The sequence below is a fragment of the Gallinula chloropus genome (assembly GCF_964237585.1).
Source record: "Gallinula chloropus genome assembly, chromosome: 1".
NCBI classification, from domain to species: domain Eukaryota; kingdom Metazoa; phylum Chordata; class Aves; order Gruiformes; family Rallidae; genus Gallinula; species Gallinula chloropus.
Window position 1 is genome coordinate 87,700,603 of NC_140085.1, and position 19,031 is coordinate 87,719,633.

General features: G+C 46.8%; 1 protein-coding gene across 1 annotated transcript in view; it reads left to right on the forward strand.

The window, feature by feature from the left end:
- GSK3B (glycogen synthase kinase 3 beta) overlaps positions 1-12,792 on the forward strand; it is a 151,286-nt gene extending 138,494 nt beyond the window's left edge. The window contains exons 10-11 of the mRNA XM_084272788.1: positions 5,453-5,551; positions 12,512-12,792. Coding sequence (XP_084128914.1) covers positions 5,453-5,551; positions 12,512-12,579 — 167 coding nt within the window. The 3' untranslated portion in view covers positions 12,580-12,792. The remainder of the gene's footprint in view (positions 1-5,452; positions 5,552-12,511) is intronic.
- Positions 12,793-19,031: the final 6,239 nt, after the last annotated feature.

Sequence of the window (19,031 nt, forward strand, 5' to 3'; positions counted from 1 at the left end):
TTGGTTCTGGATGTGAGAGAAATACAGAGGCTTTAGTGCCCAGACTATGTGCTGTACAATTCATCTGGCATTACATTGACTCAGCCATTTAGAAACTGTAAAAATGATGGACAACTAACTGCTTTTATTTGAAGCCAGACTGGTATCTCGTTTTAAAAACCATTCGTGTATTTTTTCCACAGAAGTCAGAAATGTAAAACTGATATTCCCCTGTAGAACAGTTTTGCCTGCCAAGCCAGAGAATGTGAGAAGTGTAGCATATAAATATGGTAGTAATTAATTTTGCCGCACTTTTTAAAAGTGATTAGCTGCCAGTTCTCACCCTTTGAGCAAGAATAAACCTGTGTGCGTTTTATGATGAGATTTTAAAACACCTTTTGGTTCAGGTAACATAATGCAATTTTTCAAATTCTTTGGTGCATGCAGTGCCCATCTCCCAAAATGTGAAACCCTCTTCTTAAACTTGTGGAGCTGTTTTCTTAGGGGAAAAGAAAAAAACCTGAAACAAAAAACCCACCAAAAACCAAGGCAGAGGAAGACAGGCAGGAAGCTTTCTATTCTAAGCTGCGTGAAAATAAACTTTTAACTCACTTTGAGGAGCTGCCTTCCAGCAGGCAAATATATTGGATATATTAGAACATTTCCAAAGCATGAACACCTTGAAGTATTCAAATAGCTTGTGCTTCCAGGTCCCTTTCTCTGTGCTGATTCCTGCATCTGTTACAGGACTCAGTGTGTTTTCTTTCCACTGTAGGACCACCGTCAGTAGCTAAGATAGTTTTGATCCCAGTAGCTTAATACAGCTTCAGCCCTGTTCTTTTTTAAATGTATTTCTTAATGATGTTAAAGATTGGACCCATCTACTACATGAAAACTAAGATTGTGAAATAGTTGGAAGGGTCTATAGTGAGTCTTTTTTAAAAAATCCTTAGAGGAAAAACAAGCGTATGTTTTGGGAATGTGTCCCTTCCCGTTCTCCTACCCCTAGGCGATGTAGGAACTGCTGTGTAAGCTACCTTAATGGTCAAGCAAATACTAAAGCTCCTCTATGGTCATCCTAGGGACCCGATGTGCTCTCCCTTTGCACAGACACTCATGGGAATGGCAGCCTTAAGATTCAAAAAAACACATTTCTGTCCTTGGCAGGTACCAGTATTACCATCTAAAAAGGGAAGCCAGAACAGAGGCCAGCCATTAACACATTTCCAAGTAAGCTTTGTTGCAGGTTACCAGTCAAACTCTGGTTACTGAGCTTTTAAAATAAATAAATAAATGCATCAGTTAGCACACTGATTTTAAGATCTCTGTAAACAGTAAAGGCACAACAGAGAGTCTCATGTAGCTACAGTCCTGCTTGCAGCCTTAAGATACACAGGAAGCTTTTGCTTCTCCTGTGACCACTTTACAGTCCTTGCTCTTTAGCCAGATTGTGCAAGATCCCATCAGATTGGCTAGTCCAGAGAAGAAATCCCAACTGGGAAATAGACCAGGTCACTTCAAATCAGGTGATGATTTGTGTTAAGTCATCTGTGGTAATTTAAAGAGTAACAAAAGACATCCTCTTGTTTTGAAGAGCGTTTATTTTCAGTAGACAATATTAAGTTTTAAAAGTATTTTATTTGGCTACATCCAGTTGCCTGAAATCCATGAAGTAGGAGGTAGCTGCAGAAGTCTTGAAGGCAAATCTGTTAGAAATAACAACATTAACCTGACTGTTAATGCCTCACGTTGTTTTTTCAGAAAGAACCTAAGCACTATACCAGACCTGCTGATCTTGGGCACAGACGCTGCTCAGATATAGTTGAGGGGGGAGGGGAAAAAAGCTGTGAGAGTATGTGGAAGACACAGATCATGGTCTTTGGCTGCTAGCAGTAGTTTTGGGGTACACAGGTGCTTTATTGTAGAGATGATATCTCTTGAAGAGAGCTTTGGCTGGTCATTCTTAATGTCTTGCCTGTAAGTTTCTCCTAGTATTTAAACAAATGTTAGATATTAATTAGGGTTTGAAAAAAAATTTATTTTGGCCAAGGAAATATCTGCAGTAGCCACAAAGCTGCAGTTCAGTAGTGGCTGTTGGACCTGCAAGACAGAGAGCACAAAAAGCAGTTTTCCTCTTAGAGGCTGAGTTTTTAAACAACCTGTGAAGTGACTACCATTTCCTAAACTTCCTGTAACATGTCAGTGATTGTGCTGAGTCACAAATGTTACTGTCACTCTTTGTTGGCCATTAGATATTGTAACACTCTTCTGTGATTCAGCACTTAAGTATGGTTATCATGGTTCGCTTTGACAAGTGACTTCTTTGCTGAAATGTGTGGGTCTTGTGAGCTTTCTGAGGTTTGTTTGGTTCAGATTTGTTAATGAGCCTGGCTTGTGGCCTTTAAAATGAAATTATATATGTATACATATATATCTCCCTTCTAACAGAGATGAAGAGTGATACATATTCTTACGTTTCTAACCAGAAATCCTTTGTGTGACTATATGAGTGACATCTAGGGGTTTTTTTGTAGACTAAGGAAAAAAGGCAAAAAATGAAATTCGTTTTGCTTCTAGCACTCTTCTAGGTTGAAGAAAAACTGATGGAATTACTTGAGTTGTGTGGAAAATTTGTTACTGTGACAAAGCAAACGTGATATAAGATTAATTTTTCCAGGGGATTATGAAGCATTGATACACCAAGCGTAATGATACTGAAAAGAGCACTGTGCTGTTTCCCAACACCAAGCATTTTCTCATGTTTCAGGAATGAAGATGATCTGGTGTTCTAGTAAAACTGGACATTTACATTTCCTTATTGGAGATGTGAACTGGCTGCAAATGCTGGTTTGATCAGGAGGAAGCCAAAGATGTTCTCCTGGCTGATGTGAATGGGAGTTGGATCTCATAAATTAACTGGGGTATCTGCTCTGTTCACATACAGTGGTGAAAACTTTGGATTGCCATGACCACAATACCTTCTTGCAGCAGTATTGGTTGTCATTAGCCCAGCCTTCAGCTCCAAGTTTGGTTTAGATAAGCAGGCTAAATTCACCAGCTTGCTCAAGTCCTGTGTTGGAAACCAGTGGGAATAGAGGTTCTCAGTGCTTCGTAGTCTGCGGGTACCACAGGTCAGACTATTTCCTCAGCAGTGACATGTCTTATCCTTACAGGTGGGATAGGTGAAAAAATGCAGTAGAACAAAAATTCAAACGAGCTCTCAAGCAGTGCTGCTGTTAAACTTCAGCCAAAAGAGTTTGATTTGCTCTGGCTGCTTGTTGTCTGAATTCACCTGCTTCTCAAAGCGAAGCATCGAGGCGTTCAGAGCATGCTGAATTTAAGGAGCTTTATACCAAGGAAGATAGTGTGGGGCTTGAGGAGGTGAGGGCACGATCAGCCTTCTAGTCTCTACGGAGGTTGTTTAGGTAGAGACAGAGAAGCGGTTGCACTTGCCTTAAAAACAGCAGGAACCCGTATGCTTGCAGTAATAGGTGCTGAGAAAGATGAGCGTAGGGGAGGAATGAAAATGGGGTTGAAGTGCTGTTGCCAAGGGTGTTGTGCTGTCAGATCAGCTGGTTCTTTGGCGAGAGCGATGCAGGCAGTCCTACAGCTGCATCCTCGAGGCATCACTTAGCACCGGAAGGTAGCAAATGTCATTTGGTTTCCTTGACGTTGTAGCTCTGCTTTTGTTTGGGTCACAGCCCTGTATTGCTGCCAGGGATGCACACAAAATGATGTGGGGATGGAGCGAGGGAAACAGCAGAGTCACAGTCACAGCAGATTTGGAAAACAGCTTTGGAAAAAATACTAAAGGAGCAACAGTTTCTATCACAGAGCAGCTAATACCCAAGGTAGTGTTAAAGTATGGGTTTATCACTGATGTTTCAGCCCTGGCACTTGAGGATTCATGTTTCTTCAGTTTATTTTTCTATTTAAAATGGAGAGTTAACAATTCTGATTTATATTACGAATATATGAATTCTGAATTATTCCCACATGAGTGTGAGGATCAGTGTTTGTACAGATGCCGAGAGTACCAGGGCTTTCTAGAAGGGCAGGCTAGGTCTGCTTAGACCTGAATGGAGTATTACAGGACAGATTGGATGGGTTGCAGATAATGTAGTGACTTCTGTTTGGTTCTAGACTGGAGTTTGTGTTCATAAGCGCTGAAAGGCAGTCTCAAAATGCGTAGTAATAAGAGGCTTGTAAGCAGGTGATTCTTCTGTGTCTTGCCCTCCCAGTTGATAAGAAATTTTATGTAACTTAATGGAGGAAAAAAAACCCTTGCTAAGTAGCCTACTGATCCCTCCAGGCCCTAAGCTTAAAGCTTGTAAAGAAAAGGATTAGGCTCTTAAAAAATGAGCCCAAATAATTCAAGACTGTGTACAAAACCACCTTACTGAGCCCATGGCATGATTTGGACTAGTTTCTGTACAGCCCTTGCTGTACAACAAGACCTGTCTGGAGGTCTTACATAAAAAGCTGTCTATTCTCATTTCTCCTCCAGATGAGCTGGAGCTCCAAAAGTCATCAGTCCCCTTCTGTGAGGGAACTGTTCATATCCTTTTCATCAGATGTTGCTTCCTCAAGAGACAGTCACTCCTGTTTCCGAAACAAACAGGACCTGTTTTGTCTCAGCTCAATCCCACCTTCTGTGAGACACTAGATTCTCTTGCAAGGGTGCCAAAAGATTGTTGTTTGGCAGTGTGTTGCCCTTCATCCTCCCACAGTTGTGGCTGTAGGATGCCTATGCTATATTAGATTTGGAGCCTAAAAGACGTGACTATTTCTTCTTTGGTTAAGATCTTCAGGAAGAATGGTTGCGTCATTTTGTTTGTTTAGACCATTTAAATTGCCCAGCAAACCAAGTCCCTTTGCCTTTCCCTCTGCTTTTAAAGGAAATGTCACCTCTCCTTGGCTTCACCTAAGGAAGCTGCTGTGAGAGATTGGTCTTTGGTTCCTGGGTCCTTGAGAAAGTGGTGCTTGAGTGAGACAAAGAACTGAAGTTCTTGGAGCAACTGTGGCAGCCGCTTGCTTACTGAACCAGTGCCCAAAGCAGCACCACTGTGATCGTCCTTCTTGAGACTGATTGCAAGTGGGTTTGCAAAGGGAATCCTTCCAGTGCTCAGAAGGAAGCAGCGTTATGGAGCCGTTGATAAGGAACAGGTTTGGCTGGTTCTTTGCTAACTCCCAAGCTGCTGTCTTTCTCTGGGAAACAATTCCCTTTAATTCCCTTGCACCACTACTTAGAATTGTGACAGTCTTGCTTTGGAGACTGCCTTGATGAATATGGCTGTAGCTTCAACTCACTGGTCAACAAAGGAGAAAGCATAACGTGACCTGTGGCTGTAAGGGCACAGGGGCATGTGTTTTGCCTCGTGTTGCCATTACAGGGGAAAACCTGAGGAGCTGAGCCTGCATGTGGGGCTCTTCATGGATGATGAGCTAACTGTCTGTTCCACCTCCCCTCCAGAACTGTCAAGTAACCCACCTCTGGCTTCGATCCTCATCCCTGCTCATGCCCGGAACCAAGCAGCTGCTTCAACCCCTACAAACGCTACAGCTGCCTCAGGTGAGAACATGCATCTGCCTGCCTCCCTCCCCACCCTCGCTCCCCCTGCCCAGGCACCTTCCCTCTGCTGAGGCCCACAAGCCGCCTCGGCCCTTGGGGTGAATGGGGAGGAAGGGTTTGTTCCAGCATCACCTGAAACTCGGTGGTGGTAGGTGGCCGTTTGGGTGCTAGCTGTGGCCACCAACCCCAGGCCTAACTGAGGGCACCTGAGCTGTGTTCGGCTGTTCAGTTTGTCGGCCCTTCTCACTCAGGCTTTAGCTATTAAACAATCATTCTCTCACCTGTTTTTTAGCAATCCTTCTGGATTGGTTTGCACCTAATTTCTGAGCTCTCAGCCAGTCTGAAGTTTATACTGACCTGGAGCATGAGTTTGTGATGCCTAGGAAGAGAAGAAACACCTAGCTCAGTACGCGTGGCCTGCGTGGATGGAGAGGATGTTTTCCCCAAAGGCGTTAGCGCTTGAAAGTCTAGGGAGTTCAGCCATCGTGCTCACTGCCTCACCTCAGTAGTCACAGTCGCTTCTTAACGAGTTTGCTCATGTTGTCTTTGGGCACAAGGCAGATGCTTTTGGATTTTGGCCAGCACTGACTGAATTTCTTTTTTTTTTTTTTTTGCTTCTTGGTGTCTCTCAGATTTCTGTCAGAACCCTTTTAAAAGTTCGCTGTTGGCCTGTAGCCACTCTGTATTGTATTCTGTTTCCAGTGAAAGCTTAAAAGCCTGGGTGGTATCAGTTGGGAGGCTCCCAAAGAAAATCCCAGGTGCTGCAGGATGTGGCAGAGGTGATTCAGTACATGGCACACTTCCTCTGAGTCAGCCCTGAGTCAGCACACCAGCCAGCTGTCTCCGGGCTCTGGCAACCTAAGGCAGGCTGCAAAATGGGTGTGCTTCCATACATATCCTGCAAACGTGTCAGTCCCACTTGACAAGGGCTGTGACCCCCTTTTGAGGTGTAAGGCATTTACTTGATGTAAGATAGCTGATAAGGAGGAGCCCTAATTAAAAAGGTATTCAGGAAAGCCTTTGCAGGTTAACCTGCTGCATGGTTACCCGATAGCTGATGTGCCTGGTGGAGCCATGCTGTACAGAAAGCACTTCCGTACGCCAGGACAGACAGATGCACCTGGGTTTGAAAGATGAGGCTTCTCTCTGAAAATGTAATAGCAGTAGGTAAAAGATACAATCTGCACAGTTTATGTGACTTCAATCTAGGAGAAAGCAGAATTGCTACTCTCAAATGTAGTGTGTTTATTTCATATGCTTGGCAGTATTTTGCAAGTAGTCATGTCCTCTGTTTCCCTTTTATGTGCATCTGTTGCTCAACGAGTGGAGGGGGGAGCAGATAAAGTAGTGAAAGTGAAAAAACTGCAAAATACAAACATGGAAAGTTCTATTAAGGCCTTCTGAAAAATAATATTTCACTTAATGTCCCTTTCATGCCTTTTATGGAGTTTGCTTTGCCAAGATACAAGTCTTGAGGACTTTATAATAGAGTTAAGAAGATTTTCACCCAGCACTTCCCAAGAGTTCCTGTGGGGGTGGAAATGCATTTAGGTTCTAAATATGAAGTATACTAAAAGTGGAGGAGGAGAAAAAAAAAACAAGCAATCAAATAAAAATCAACAGATAAAACCATGACCCAGAAAAACCCCACCTAGACCAACACCAGCTTATTGAGCTCTACATTTTTAACCCCCTGTTTGCAAGCACTGCACTGAGTTGGGATAGGATTCACAGTTCAAACATAAACTCCTTGCAGCTTGGAAAGAAATGGTGAAATTAAGTTCGGTATTGGGCAACAATCACCTTTGGGTTTCCGTGGCACAGCTGGTTGGTAGTTTCTTACTCACATGTGGGTTCTTGCTGCAAGCAGTGGGATTTCATCAGACCTGTGATTTTCAGGATTAGGTCCTGTATGAGGTTATGTTAATCTGTGGTGCTTTGCTGATGCTACACATAGCAGGAGATTTTTGTGGAAGGGGTCCCTTCTTTCCCTGTGCCCCCTGTACATCCCAGAACAATAAGGTTTAGCTCTTCAGTAACTACTAAAGCAGCATGGGAGCAACTCACATAACCCAGGGCATGCTGATAGGCAAGAGGCTTTTATGCAAAGTGTTTGCTCGTGTAAGGAACTTGTGCAAGTCCAGAAGCTACTTTTTTGAGTGGTGATGATGCTACAAAGTGTAGCTCTCAAGGTGTGGTGGTTTGGCCCTGGCTGGAGGCCAGATGCCCACCAAACAGCTCTATCAGTCCCCTTTTCCACTGGACAGGGGAGAAAATACATACAGAGGGGCTCAGGAGTCAGGATAAGGACAGGGAGAGACCGCTCTGCAGTTAATGTCATGGGCAAAACAGACTGAACAGAGACAAAACCCCCCATCTTATTTGTCACACTACACACGCACATTATCCTACCAGGTAGGATAATGAGAAGTAGCACCACCCCTACAGCCCCCGTTCCTGCACCAGAACCTTGTCAGGCAAAACCACAACACAAGGCAATTCAGATGACATGTCAGTTGTAACCTGCATTGTTAGTGTGTAACTCTTGTCTACTTCTAGCAAGTAGGACTGATACTGAGGTTGGAGTGTCCTCTGTTCTGCCCAGCACAGCTGCCTTCTCCATAAGCTGCTCTGTGCACCTCCTCAGCAGTGCCGGGTTCATCAGGCCGGCAGTGCTGGCCGCGTGCCCACCTGCACGGCACGCACCCGCCTTCTTAAAAGTTACCCAAGATGAGTGATTTTTGTTAACTGATAGATGCACAGTGGTGATTTCACAGCCCAGTTCTGTTTGCGTGGATGCCATTTGATCTAGCTGGGAGGAAGAAGAGGGTGGTTTCACAGCTGTGCAGCTACAGCACGTGAGAGGGGAGTATGCACATCAGTGCATATCTGCTTGTTTTTCTTCCTGAATCAGCCAGCAGCAGTAGTTACCTCTCTGGCAGTCAGCTCTAAGATGGGAAGAGCATAATTGCCATCTGCAGGGGAGTTGTGCCAGCAGAGATGCTGGGGTCATGGTCGCAGGCATCCCGCTGCGTTGATCCTGCGTAATCCCAAATACAACGGTGTGCCTGAACGTTCAGCCGCAGAACAGATTAGAGCTGGTGTAACCATGGAGCGGTTGAAAAAGACCACAGCAATCCATAAAATAAGATTTAAAGTATTGATGGTATACCCATTGAAGGAGTTTTGGAAAACTTGACTTCCTTAACCAGGGTAAGAGGCTCTGGCAGTTTGCTCAGACTTCTGCAAGCTCAGCACAGGAACGAGTCCAGGACGGTTCTTGCACCGTTCAGTCTCGCCAGTTTTGCTCTGAGCCCTGGATTTCTATCCCTGTCGGCACTGTGTGAAAACCAGGCTCTTCTCCTCCTTCCACTTGTCTCCTCAGCAGCCCTGTGGGGACTCCCAGGCGGGCAGTAGGGTTTTTCTCTATCTTTGGAGATGAGCAGCACAGCCTGTCAGCGTTACGAATCCAACCAGCTAATGCTGCCATTAGTGCTAATGGGCTTTCTCGGGCTGAGTTGGTGTCTCTCTTTCTCTGAACTATAGCTTCATCCTTTCTTTCCGGGAGGTTTTCTAAGGAGTGTCCAATACACCCTCCAAGAAAGCTGAGGCATTCCTCAGAGGTAAAAGCTGAACTGGAGGATGTGCTCCTTACTGGTGAGAGAGAATTTCTGCCCTCTGTTCAGAACTTTTGGAACCAGCTGATACTTCAGCCCTGATGCGGTTTCTTTGCTCTCACAAAAGGAGGTGTCGGGTGGATCAGTTAGGGCCAAGAGGCTGTCCTCACCTCAAGCCACAGTCTGCTGTGTAGTCATCTGTCCCATACTGGAAAGCTGCATGTCAACTCCTAGACTCACAGAATCATTAAGGTTGGAAAAGACCTCAAAGATCACCTACTCCAGCCATCCCTTTACCACCAATAGTACTTACTAAATCATGTCTCTGAGTACGTCATCCAACCTTTCCTTGAACAACCCAAGGGATGGTGACTCCATCACTTCTCTGGGCAGCCTGTTCCAGTGCCTAACCGCTCTTTCTGAGAAGAAATTTCTCCTGTTTCTAACCTGACCCTCCCCTGGTGCCACCTGCAGCCATTCCCTCTTGTCCTGTCGCTAGTTATGTGCGAGAAGAGGCTGACCCCCAGCTCACCACAACCTCCTTTCAGGTAGTTGTAGAGAGCAGTAAGGTCTCCCCTGAGCCTCCTCTTCTCCAGACTGAACAGTCCCAACTTTCGCAGGGCTTCCATGGTGGCACAGGCAGCTGCTTTGCAAAGGAGATGTTCTAGTAGCACTGCTGAAGGCCTGGATTTTTCTTCTCTTATGCCCAAATACTGATTTCTTGTGGTGAAGAGCAAGTGAATGTCCACAGACCCCTCGTACTCCAGTTGTGCTCTTTTTCTGGCACTTCACCAAATCGATGCTGGAACAAGCACCTCTTTGTTCCTCAAATGTCCTGTCAACACGGATTCAAAGAACAAGCTGGAATGTCAAACTGCTGAATTTTCTTGCAGCTTTGGAGCCAGCAGGGCTTGGAGCAGACTCTGTGCCCTGCCCCAGCCAGAGTGAGCTTCCATGTGGCGTTGCGAAAAGCCCCACGTAAATGGTCTTGGGCTGCGTCACCTGGTTCATTTCCTGCTCCGACACATGGCGTATATTTTTCTCAGGAACTCTCCCTTTAGAGTGATGATAGAAAAGGAGCATGTCTTACATATGTTATGTGAAGTAGCTGCATCCCCCTCCTCTCTCTTTTCCCATGTATCTGCTCAGTAGCACAGCAATGATAATGGTTTCAGCTTCTGCTGTCTTCGGGAGCAGGAGATCAAAAGGCGCGCTTCGTTTCGGCAGATGGAGTACAAGCACTTTCTGTGCACACACAGAGAAGCCCTCTGCCAGCAGTACAGACTCCAGCTGGACTGCTTGCATCAGGCACGGCAGATGTTGCAGTAACTGGAGTTTGTCCATACCTGAAAACTAATCTAGAACAGGCATGGGGGGAGTTTGAAGTGTGGGAACTATTAGCTGTCTGGCTGTGTCACTCCTGATTTCCATGGTCATTGATGTGCATGCATCTGGGACATGGGCGTTGCTCCTTCAGGCTCGTTCTTCACGTAGGAGGACATCTCCCACGTGCAAGGCCAGCTTTTCAAGTAGCATTGTTGCTGCTGTCATGCTGCCTCTGGGCTTTCACTGCATGAGCTTTTTGTCGTGGTGGTCATTCCTTTGGGAGGGAGGGGTTGCAGTTGATTTGGAGCAGGGTCAAAGAGAATGGGGAAGTTCCGGAGCAGTCACCTGACATCTGTATCCCCCAGGAGGATGTGTCTTCCTCCTTGCAGTGTTTCCTTTTAAAATAGGCATCATTCTCTCTTCCCCCTTGTCCCTTGTATTCCTGGGTGCTGTTGTGTGTTTGATTTCCTGTTTCCTGTTGCCGCTGTCGATGTTACTTAATTTGTTGCTCAGACAGTGCTGCCCATCTCTAGGCTTCCGTTCGTTTGATTGCCCTTGCTCATGGCTGCACCTCCTGCTATGGTCAGGTCAGTGTGGCAGGAGAGGAGAGGGGTTTCTTTAATCCTCTGTAGAGCGTTGTTGGGGGGCTGCATTGCTTCACCAGCTCTCCTGGGCTAGAGGAGTATTACTGCACCCCCAGCGCCTGATGGTTGTGTTTTGCCTTGTTCATTATTTATACTGACCGCCGGTCTGAGGTCAGTAAATCCATTCTTTCCTTTTAGGAGTCCTTTCCTGTGCCTCACTGAATGCAGTGCTTGCCCAGCCCGCCCTCTTCTGTACTGAGATAATAAGTTGGGGGGTTTTCTTTGTTTCTGTTGCAGTATCATCGATAGCCTTGCAGTTACCCTTGATCTAAGAGGGAGAAACGCATGAGGGTCTCCTGCAGAAAACCTCATTTAGTATCTTTCTCCCATCCTGTATTTGTGTTGGGTATTTTATGCTTTTAACTGTTCGTGCATTTATCTTTTGAGTGTTCTAATTAGACCCTGTGTGGGGTGCTTCCAGATGAAGTCAGTGCATTTTTGTCCCCACCAACTCTGCTAAGGCCAGGAACGATCTTTGTAGAGAAAACACCTGACACACGTGGCGCTTGAAAGCACAGCTTGAGTGGATTTCCTTTTGGTGTTACTTTGCAAGCTCTGTGCTTTCCTGGAAGGCAGTTTGACACATGCCCACAGTACCACGAGCTGTGTCTCTGCGGAGCTCTGTCCCTCCCAGAGAAGAGAAGGTGCTGGAGACCCCTTCCTGCAGAGCCCCAGTGCCGCACGCTCGCGTAAAGCTTGTGACTGGCTTCAGGCCTTGATGTTCATCTGCTTCAGCAGTTCAGAGGGTAGTAGGTCTGACTCTGGTTGAGCAACACAGAATAAAGCCAGTAGGCTTGAAAGACGTTTTCTGAGGCAGCCAGTGCGTGAATTACACACTGACACACAAGCTGTTGCTGCTGGGGGGAGCGGGCTCCTCGCGCTCATTGTCTGCGCTCACTCACACAATTAACAGATGCCTTTGTTAGGAGAAGACCCAGCCATACCAAACTTGGGCACCAGTGTGGTGACACCTTGTAGTGGCCATGGCTACGTGGTGCGTTAGCTTTGGTGATGCTAGCGCGCCTCGTCTCGCAATTAGGGTTACTGGAACATAACACCAGCGACTTCCCGCTGTGCCGGCAGCGTTAGTGCCTGCAAAATCTGCCAGAGCCCAGCTGGGTGCTCACACGCCCGCCTGCAGCCCTCAGCCCTGAGGTTGCCTTTGTCCTGCCTAAAGACCATCCTCCCGCCCTCTCCCCAGACCCAGCAGTTCCAAGGAGAGCATCCTAACCAAACAGCACCTCGGTGGGAGTCGCGGGTTTCCCTGAGCGGAGAATGTCGTAGCTGTTTTTCCGAATCTGTCTGTATTTTGGAGGTAATACTGGTTGTTTTTTTTTTCTGTCTTCCCTTCCTCTCTTGCCTGTCATTTGCAGATGTTAACGCAGGAGAACGAGTTCAGACCAATAGTGTAGCTACAGCATCAGCCTCCAACTCCACCTGAACCGGTACCAAGCAGCCAGCTGCACAGGAAAAATCACCAGTAATTTGAGTCTTTCTCAGCAACACTGGTCACATTTGGAAAGAAAATTAAAAAGAGGAAAAAAAAACAAAAAACAAACAAAAACCACAAAAACCAACCAACAAACCAACCAACCTGTTCATTTTAGTGTTCAATTTTTTATTATTATTGTTGTTCTTATTTAACCTTGTAAAATATCTATAAATACAAACCAGTTTCATTGTACTCTCACTCTGCAGGGTGTCCGGGGCAGGGGACTAGGTGGGGGGAGGAGGGAAAGCGGAGCAATACAACACACCAATGTCTCTCCCCTCGACAATCTCTTCATGTTGGAAGTTTGCTGTCGTGTACTTCAGAACCAGGACTCTTGCCTCATGCCCCCTCCCACAACAGAAGGAAGGAAAAACAAAACAAAAAGACCCAAACCTCATTCTCTGCTGAAGTTCGTTTTGTTTCAGTTTTTCTTTTAACCTCTTTTTTTTATTTTCTTTTTAAGTGAAGTTTTGGACTTTTGTAGTGCACAGCTTGAATTTGGTCGGGAGCTTAGCAGGGGTCATTCAACAGAGCTCAGCGTTTCTTGTCAGCGAATCCATATCCCGGGGTGTCCGAAGAACTGCCCCGGCTCAGTGTGGGGGAACCGGGCAGCGTGGTAGGAAAATAGGTTGCCGTGGGGTGGGGTGGGGTGGTGTTGGGTTTTGGGGGGGGGGGGGGTTGTGGTGTGGCTAAGGCTCGAACCGCTAGCAGAAAGAAGCCTTTTAATTTAAAATAACAAAAAAAACCATAAAAAATCAGCGCTAGCGATGGGAAAAAAAACCTGCAGCTTCACTCTGGGAGAAGCCTTGCCCAGGCGGGTTCTATATAACATAATATAATATAATATAATACACACACATGCACGATGGCAGGCGGGTAGCTTTGCTGCAGCAGCTCCCTGCCCAGCCGCAGCTCCTGCGTCCCCCTGTGTGCCAGTTGTCTCCAATCCTCAGCAGAGAAGAGCGGACGAACAAAATCCTGGGGTGGGGGATGTGGGGGGGGAGCTGCCAGGAACGGCAGGGGACGTTATTTGGAAAGAGGCCACTGTGAAAGCTTACTGGGTTTTGGTGTTTTGGGTTGGGTTTCTTTTCTTTCTCTCCCTGCCCCCCCCTGCCAGGCTCTCAATTCGAACAGGCTTCCCTTTCCCCAGGTGCGTGCAGGAAAAGGACACCAGGGTTTATAATGTGAACTGTAACAGTCTACTGGTTTTATCTTGTAATATTTCTTTTTTTTTCTTTATTTTTTTTTTAACTGCAGTTTTAACTTGCAGGATGCCACATTCTCCCGATAGTTCTGATTTTAAACCCACGGCTAGAATCTGTATTTAATTTCATCTTTTTTTTAACCTCTTTTTTTTTTGCTTTTTTTTTTTTGATCTCTATTTATTGATGCGTGTTGCCACGTCGCCATTCTGTTTTTACATTGGTAGAATATTAATAAAATACACATCCGAGTGCTCTCGACAGTGATTTGTACCTGCTGACTTGTAGGAAAGCTGGCTATATATGAGTGTGTGTGTATATATATTATATAAATATATACATGTATACATAGATACAATACTGCTTTTTTTTTTTATTTTGTCTACGGTCTCCAAGCAGTCTGACTGAAGCGTGAGGCGAGTGCTTGTCCTAGTCCCATCTGTCCAGGGGCCGGGTTCCTGCCCTGCGACGACGCGTGGCGTGAGCATCCACGTCTCTCTTCCTGAAGTCTCAAAGCAATATTCCTCGGGAAAGGGTCAGGCCCGCGGCTGGGCGCGGCCGCGGCCTAGCAGCGAGACTGTCGGACAGCCTGATCTTGTCGTAGGCTTGCGGTGGGTGTCCGCTCCGGCCTTATCTCCTCCTTCAGAGAAACTGTAGTCAGTCACCTTTGGTGCTTATCGAGCTGTTGTGCAACCTGTGGATTTCTGAGGCAAGCGGTTGCTTTTCGGGAGCGCCCGGCACCTTCGCGGCGGCAGCCGGCAGTAGCGGCTTCGGCGAGCTCGGCCGCCACGGGGCCGGCAGGGGTTTTGCTCACGAGCTCAGTGCGTTTCTCCTCGTACCTTTTTATTTTTTTTTTATCCTGTTGACGTGGGATTTTTTGGAAACTGTCTCTTAGCAGCCCTGGAACCCATAGACGCCCTGCCCTCTCCCTCCCGCCTGGCACGCGGGGGGGATCGCAGGAGCTGTTTCGAGAGGTGAGTGACCACCTACACCGTGAAGCCGATGACCCCTCCGTGCTGTACCCCTCAGCAGTTTGCTGTCAGGCACGCGCACAAAACACCCCAAAAGGCGTTTTTAAAGCTTTCAGCTGTCCCCACGTCCCGGCGGGCTGCGAGGGAAGGCGCTCCCACGCTCGGGAACAGGCGGCTTTCCAAATCCTTACAGGCGACCGAATAGGAAGGGCTGTGAAGAGCGAGCGTCTCGGCGCCAGAGCTCAGCTAGTCAGTGCGGTGAGAGGTAAGTGGAGGGGCTTGGTGGAGCTGACCCAGGGACGTGGGAGCCTCGAAGCGTAGGGCAGCGGCTGGGTTCCGGACCCGCCGCGCAGGCGAGGCTGCTGGTTGGAGGCAGTGAATTACCCAGTCTTAAAACACCAAACCAACCACAACAAAGTAATAAAGCTACCGAAGAAAGCCTGCTGCTTGTGCCAGGAAGGCGGCTTTTCTTCTCTTGCATCCTCTCTTTCTGTTCGAGGCGGGCAGAGGGGGAGCCCAGAGCTCTCCCCTCCGGTTTTGTGACGGTGCCGGCGTCCGTGTGTGTGTGCGTGTGTGTGTGTGTGTGTGTGTCTCTCTTGTGTGTGTGTTAGGCTGGGGGAGGGTCGGGGGCGCCCCTCTGGTTTTAGTTCTTTCTTTGTTTCAAGGATCATGGCAGGATCACACGCTCTTTTATACAAGTTAGATCCAGGTCTTTGAATAACCTTTTTTTGTAAATAATAATTATTAAAAAAAAAAAGGCAAAAAAAAAAAAAACCAACAAAAAAGAAAGGCGGCAAACAAAAAGCAAACCACAGCGGTGACAAAGCCGAAGCTCCTCACCAAATTCAAGCTTGTACATTATTATTTCTGGTTGTTTTTGAATTTTGAGTTTTATTGTTTTTTTGTATGTAAATATGTGGACCCAGGAACTGTTATTAATGAGCAAAAAGTTACCGTTCAGGGCAGTGATTCTGTTTAATAATCAGACAAAATGTAGACGAGCTTTTTAAAGCCATATAGTTTTAACTCTGTACAGTAGGTACCGGCCTGTATTATTGTAACAATAACTCTAGCGATGTATAGTGTATCTATATAGTTTGGAGTGCCTTCGCTTCCATGATTTTTTGAATTTTATTTACCCCCTTTCCCTCCTCCCCCTGTCCCTCCCTTTATTAACAACGTCTCCCACTCCAAACCCGTCTCTCACTCCAAACCCCCCCATCTTTGCTCCCCCCTCCACCCCACCCCTGCTTTCTAACTCTTTTGAGTGCTGTAAGGTTTCGGTGATACCCTGATCAGTAGCGGAGCGAAAGGAAACCGTCTCCACTGTCATTCATTTTGTCGGAGCTGTGGCTTTGTTCTGGATGTCTCCAAGTTGCCCACTCTGTCCTCTTCCCCCTTGGCCCCCCCCTCCCCACTAGCAGCGACCGGTTTCGTTCGGACACTTGCCCTAGCAGCTCGTTTTAGACTTTGCTCATCTCCTGTTGTTTTTTTTTTTCCCACCCCAGCCCCCCACCCCTCAATTCTGCGCCCAGAGATCGTCTGGGTAGCAGCAGCTTCCAGGAGGCTCAGCCATCCCACCCTCCCTGCAGCCAGGGCTTGGGGGGGGATGGAAAGGACCCCCAGGGAGGGAACATCCCCCTTCCCCACTGCACCCTGTAAGGATGCCTTGGTGGAAATGGGGGGCATTGCTATGGGAGACCACGGTGGTTTCTTCTGCCGGGGGGGGGATGTGGGACTTTTTCTGCTCCCTTTCTTCTCCCTGTTCTTCCCCCGCGCCCCTCCCCGAAGTCACTTCTGGTTTTTTGAGATGATAAGTTTAACATGACTCTTGATTTCTTGTGCCCAGCACGAAGGCCTTGTTTCTAAAACTAGTTTGCTTGTGTTTTACTACCTTGTTAGTATTCCACATAAGATTGTCTTGAATGGGAAAACACTTAACTCTTTACCAAACCAAAGGTTGCTGTTTTATTTCGAAGCATCTCGTGTTCATTCCAGTGAAGCAGAGGCTGCACTTTCTTTCTGGTGACACGAAGGTCAGTGATGCCAAGCTGTTGGCGGCAGTCAGAGCTGTCCCCCTCTTCTTTTACTCTCTTCCGGGCTTGTTTTTTAACCCAGTCTGGTCTGGATCTGTCCTTGACGTCCGCCCCGTCGTGGCGTGGGGTCTGTGAGCCGGACCCGATCGCGGTCTGTCTCCCACGGTGGGCACCCCTGATCAAGACGCTGGGGTTCTTTAACACTGAACTTACCTACCTTGCTAGGGAAAAGAAAACAAACCTCAAAAAGCAAAGAAAATTGGCCGTCGAAGATCCCCGAACGCTTTGTTTCCCTTATTTCGAAGCCAAGGTTTACCTAAAAGAAAGGCAGGTGCCTGCGACTTGCAACTTAAATTCCCTCCCCACCCCCAACCTGCACCCCCCTGCACCCTTTACTCCCACCCCCCAGCCCTGGTTTTCAGTCCTTGCAAAAGTTAGAAGTCCAGCAGCCTGTCAGACTCGTACTCCCGTAACTGGGAACCCCGGCCACTGCCGAGCGAAAGGAGAAAGCACAGCAGGGTGTTCGGTCCGGGCTCTGCCTCCCGGGGGCTGCCAGCGGGTACCCCCGGGGCGGCAGCTGGTTTCCGCGGGGCTCTCAGCCGGTTCTGGCTGTAGTTGGCTTCGTTTTGCAACACAGCAATAACGGCAAAACGACAGGAGAGGGAAAAAAACAGTACCTAAGGGGTTAGCTCGAGAAAAGTAGCTTCCTTGTGTTGGTCTTTCTCAGTTTATTTTTAATATATATATATAAAAAATATATTTATATATATATAATTTGCTTGCCTGTAAAATTTGCGTTCATTAATGTGTTGCTGATGGATCACTTGGGCCTGTACACACCGATTAGCGTGACCACTTCCATCTTAAAACCAGAAATCTAAAAATATATATATATATTAAGGACTGTGGGTTGTATACAAACTATTGCATACACTTGTGCAAATCTGTCTTGATTTAAAGGAAAAGCAAAACCTGTATAACATTATTACTACTTGAATGCCTCTGTGACTGATTTTTTTTTTTTTTTCATTTTAAATATAAACTTTTTTTGTGGAAAGTATGCTTAATGTTTTATTATTTCCCCCGCCCCGTGCCCCTTGTAAATACGTTTTGTTCTGTGTGACTCGGTTCGGAAATAGTTAACTGGTACTGTAATTTGCATTAAATAAAAAGTAGGTTAGCCTGGAAATGAGATTTAAAAATTACCAAGTGTGTGGTCTTTATTTCAAAAACTTGCCCCTTTCTTTCCTCCTTCTCTTCCTCCTCCCCCTCCTCCTCTCCCCTCTCCGCCCCTTGTACCTCGCCCTCACGCCTCTTTCCACTCCGCAAGAATAGGTGGACGTGAATCTTTGTAATAATAATTAAAAGAAAAATGACAAGAAATAAGCATGTTTTCTTAAATGAGCTGTGTTATTCCACGCTGTTTTTCAAGAGGTGCCAGCTTGTCTCTGATGCCGTTTGATTTGATGGAGAGAGGAACCCTGGGACATCAATATTTCAAATTAAAACCAACCGATCTTCCTTTGCCGTCCACCTGTAGGTACAAACTTAAGAACCTGTGTAAACTGCTGGCTTTGAATCCTGCGCTCATGGTTGTTTGGGTTTGGGTTTCTTTTTTTTTTTTTCCAATCATTTGATCCCATTAGTAACGTTATTTGGTGGTGATCTGTAAAGTTTGTCGAGACCACGTCCAGTGGACCGTTCCTCCAGCAAATCAGCACGTAGCTATCTCTGAGTTGGGTTTCCGGTACTGGATAATGTATGTATTAAACATGACATGTCTATTAGCGCAAAAGAAAAAAGAAAAAAAGAAAAAAAAAAAACTCAATGAAATCCTTTTTTGGGCTGGCTGACCTGGCCGAATCCATTCTGTCGCTATCCTAAAGGCTAGATGCGAGGTCATGTGACTGCTGCTTCAATAAAAACAAATTTATATTGCAAAGAGGCTCCTCTCCCTTTGTTCTCGGGCTGCGGTCCTGCGTGGGAGCCTTCCTCTGCCGGGCTCCTCCGGCTGCAGGAGAGGCGGGAGTGGGGTGGGAGGGGGCAGCCCGGCCATGCCCGGAAATGGGGGGTGCTGGCACGGCCCCAGGACAGCTGCTCTGGGAGCAGACCTCGGCTGAGGAAGAAGTCTGCCTGTGCCTGGGTTCAGCCAGGCCCGGAGAAGAGGCTGCGGGTACCGAACAGGTCCGTGT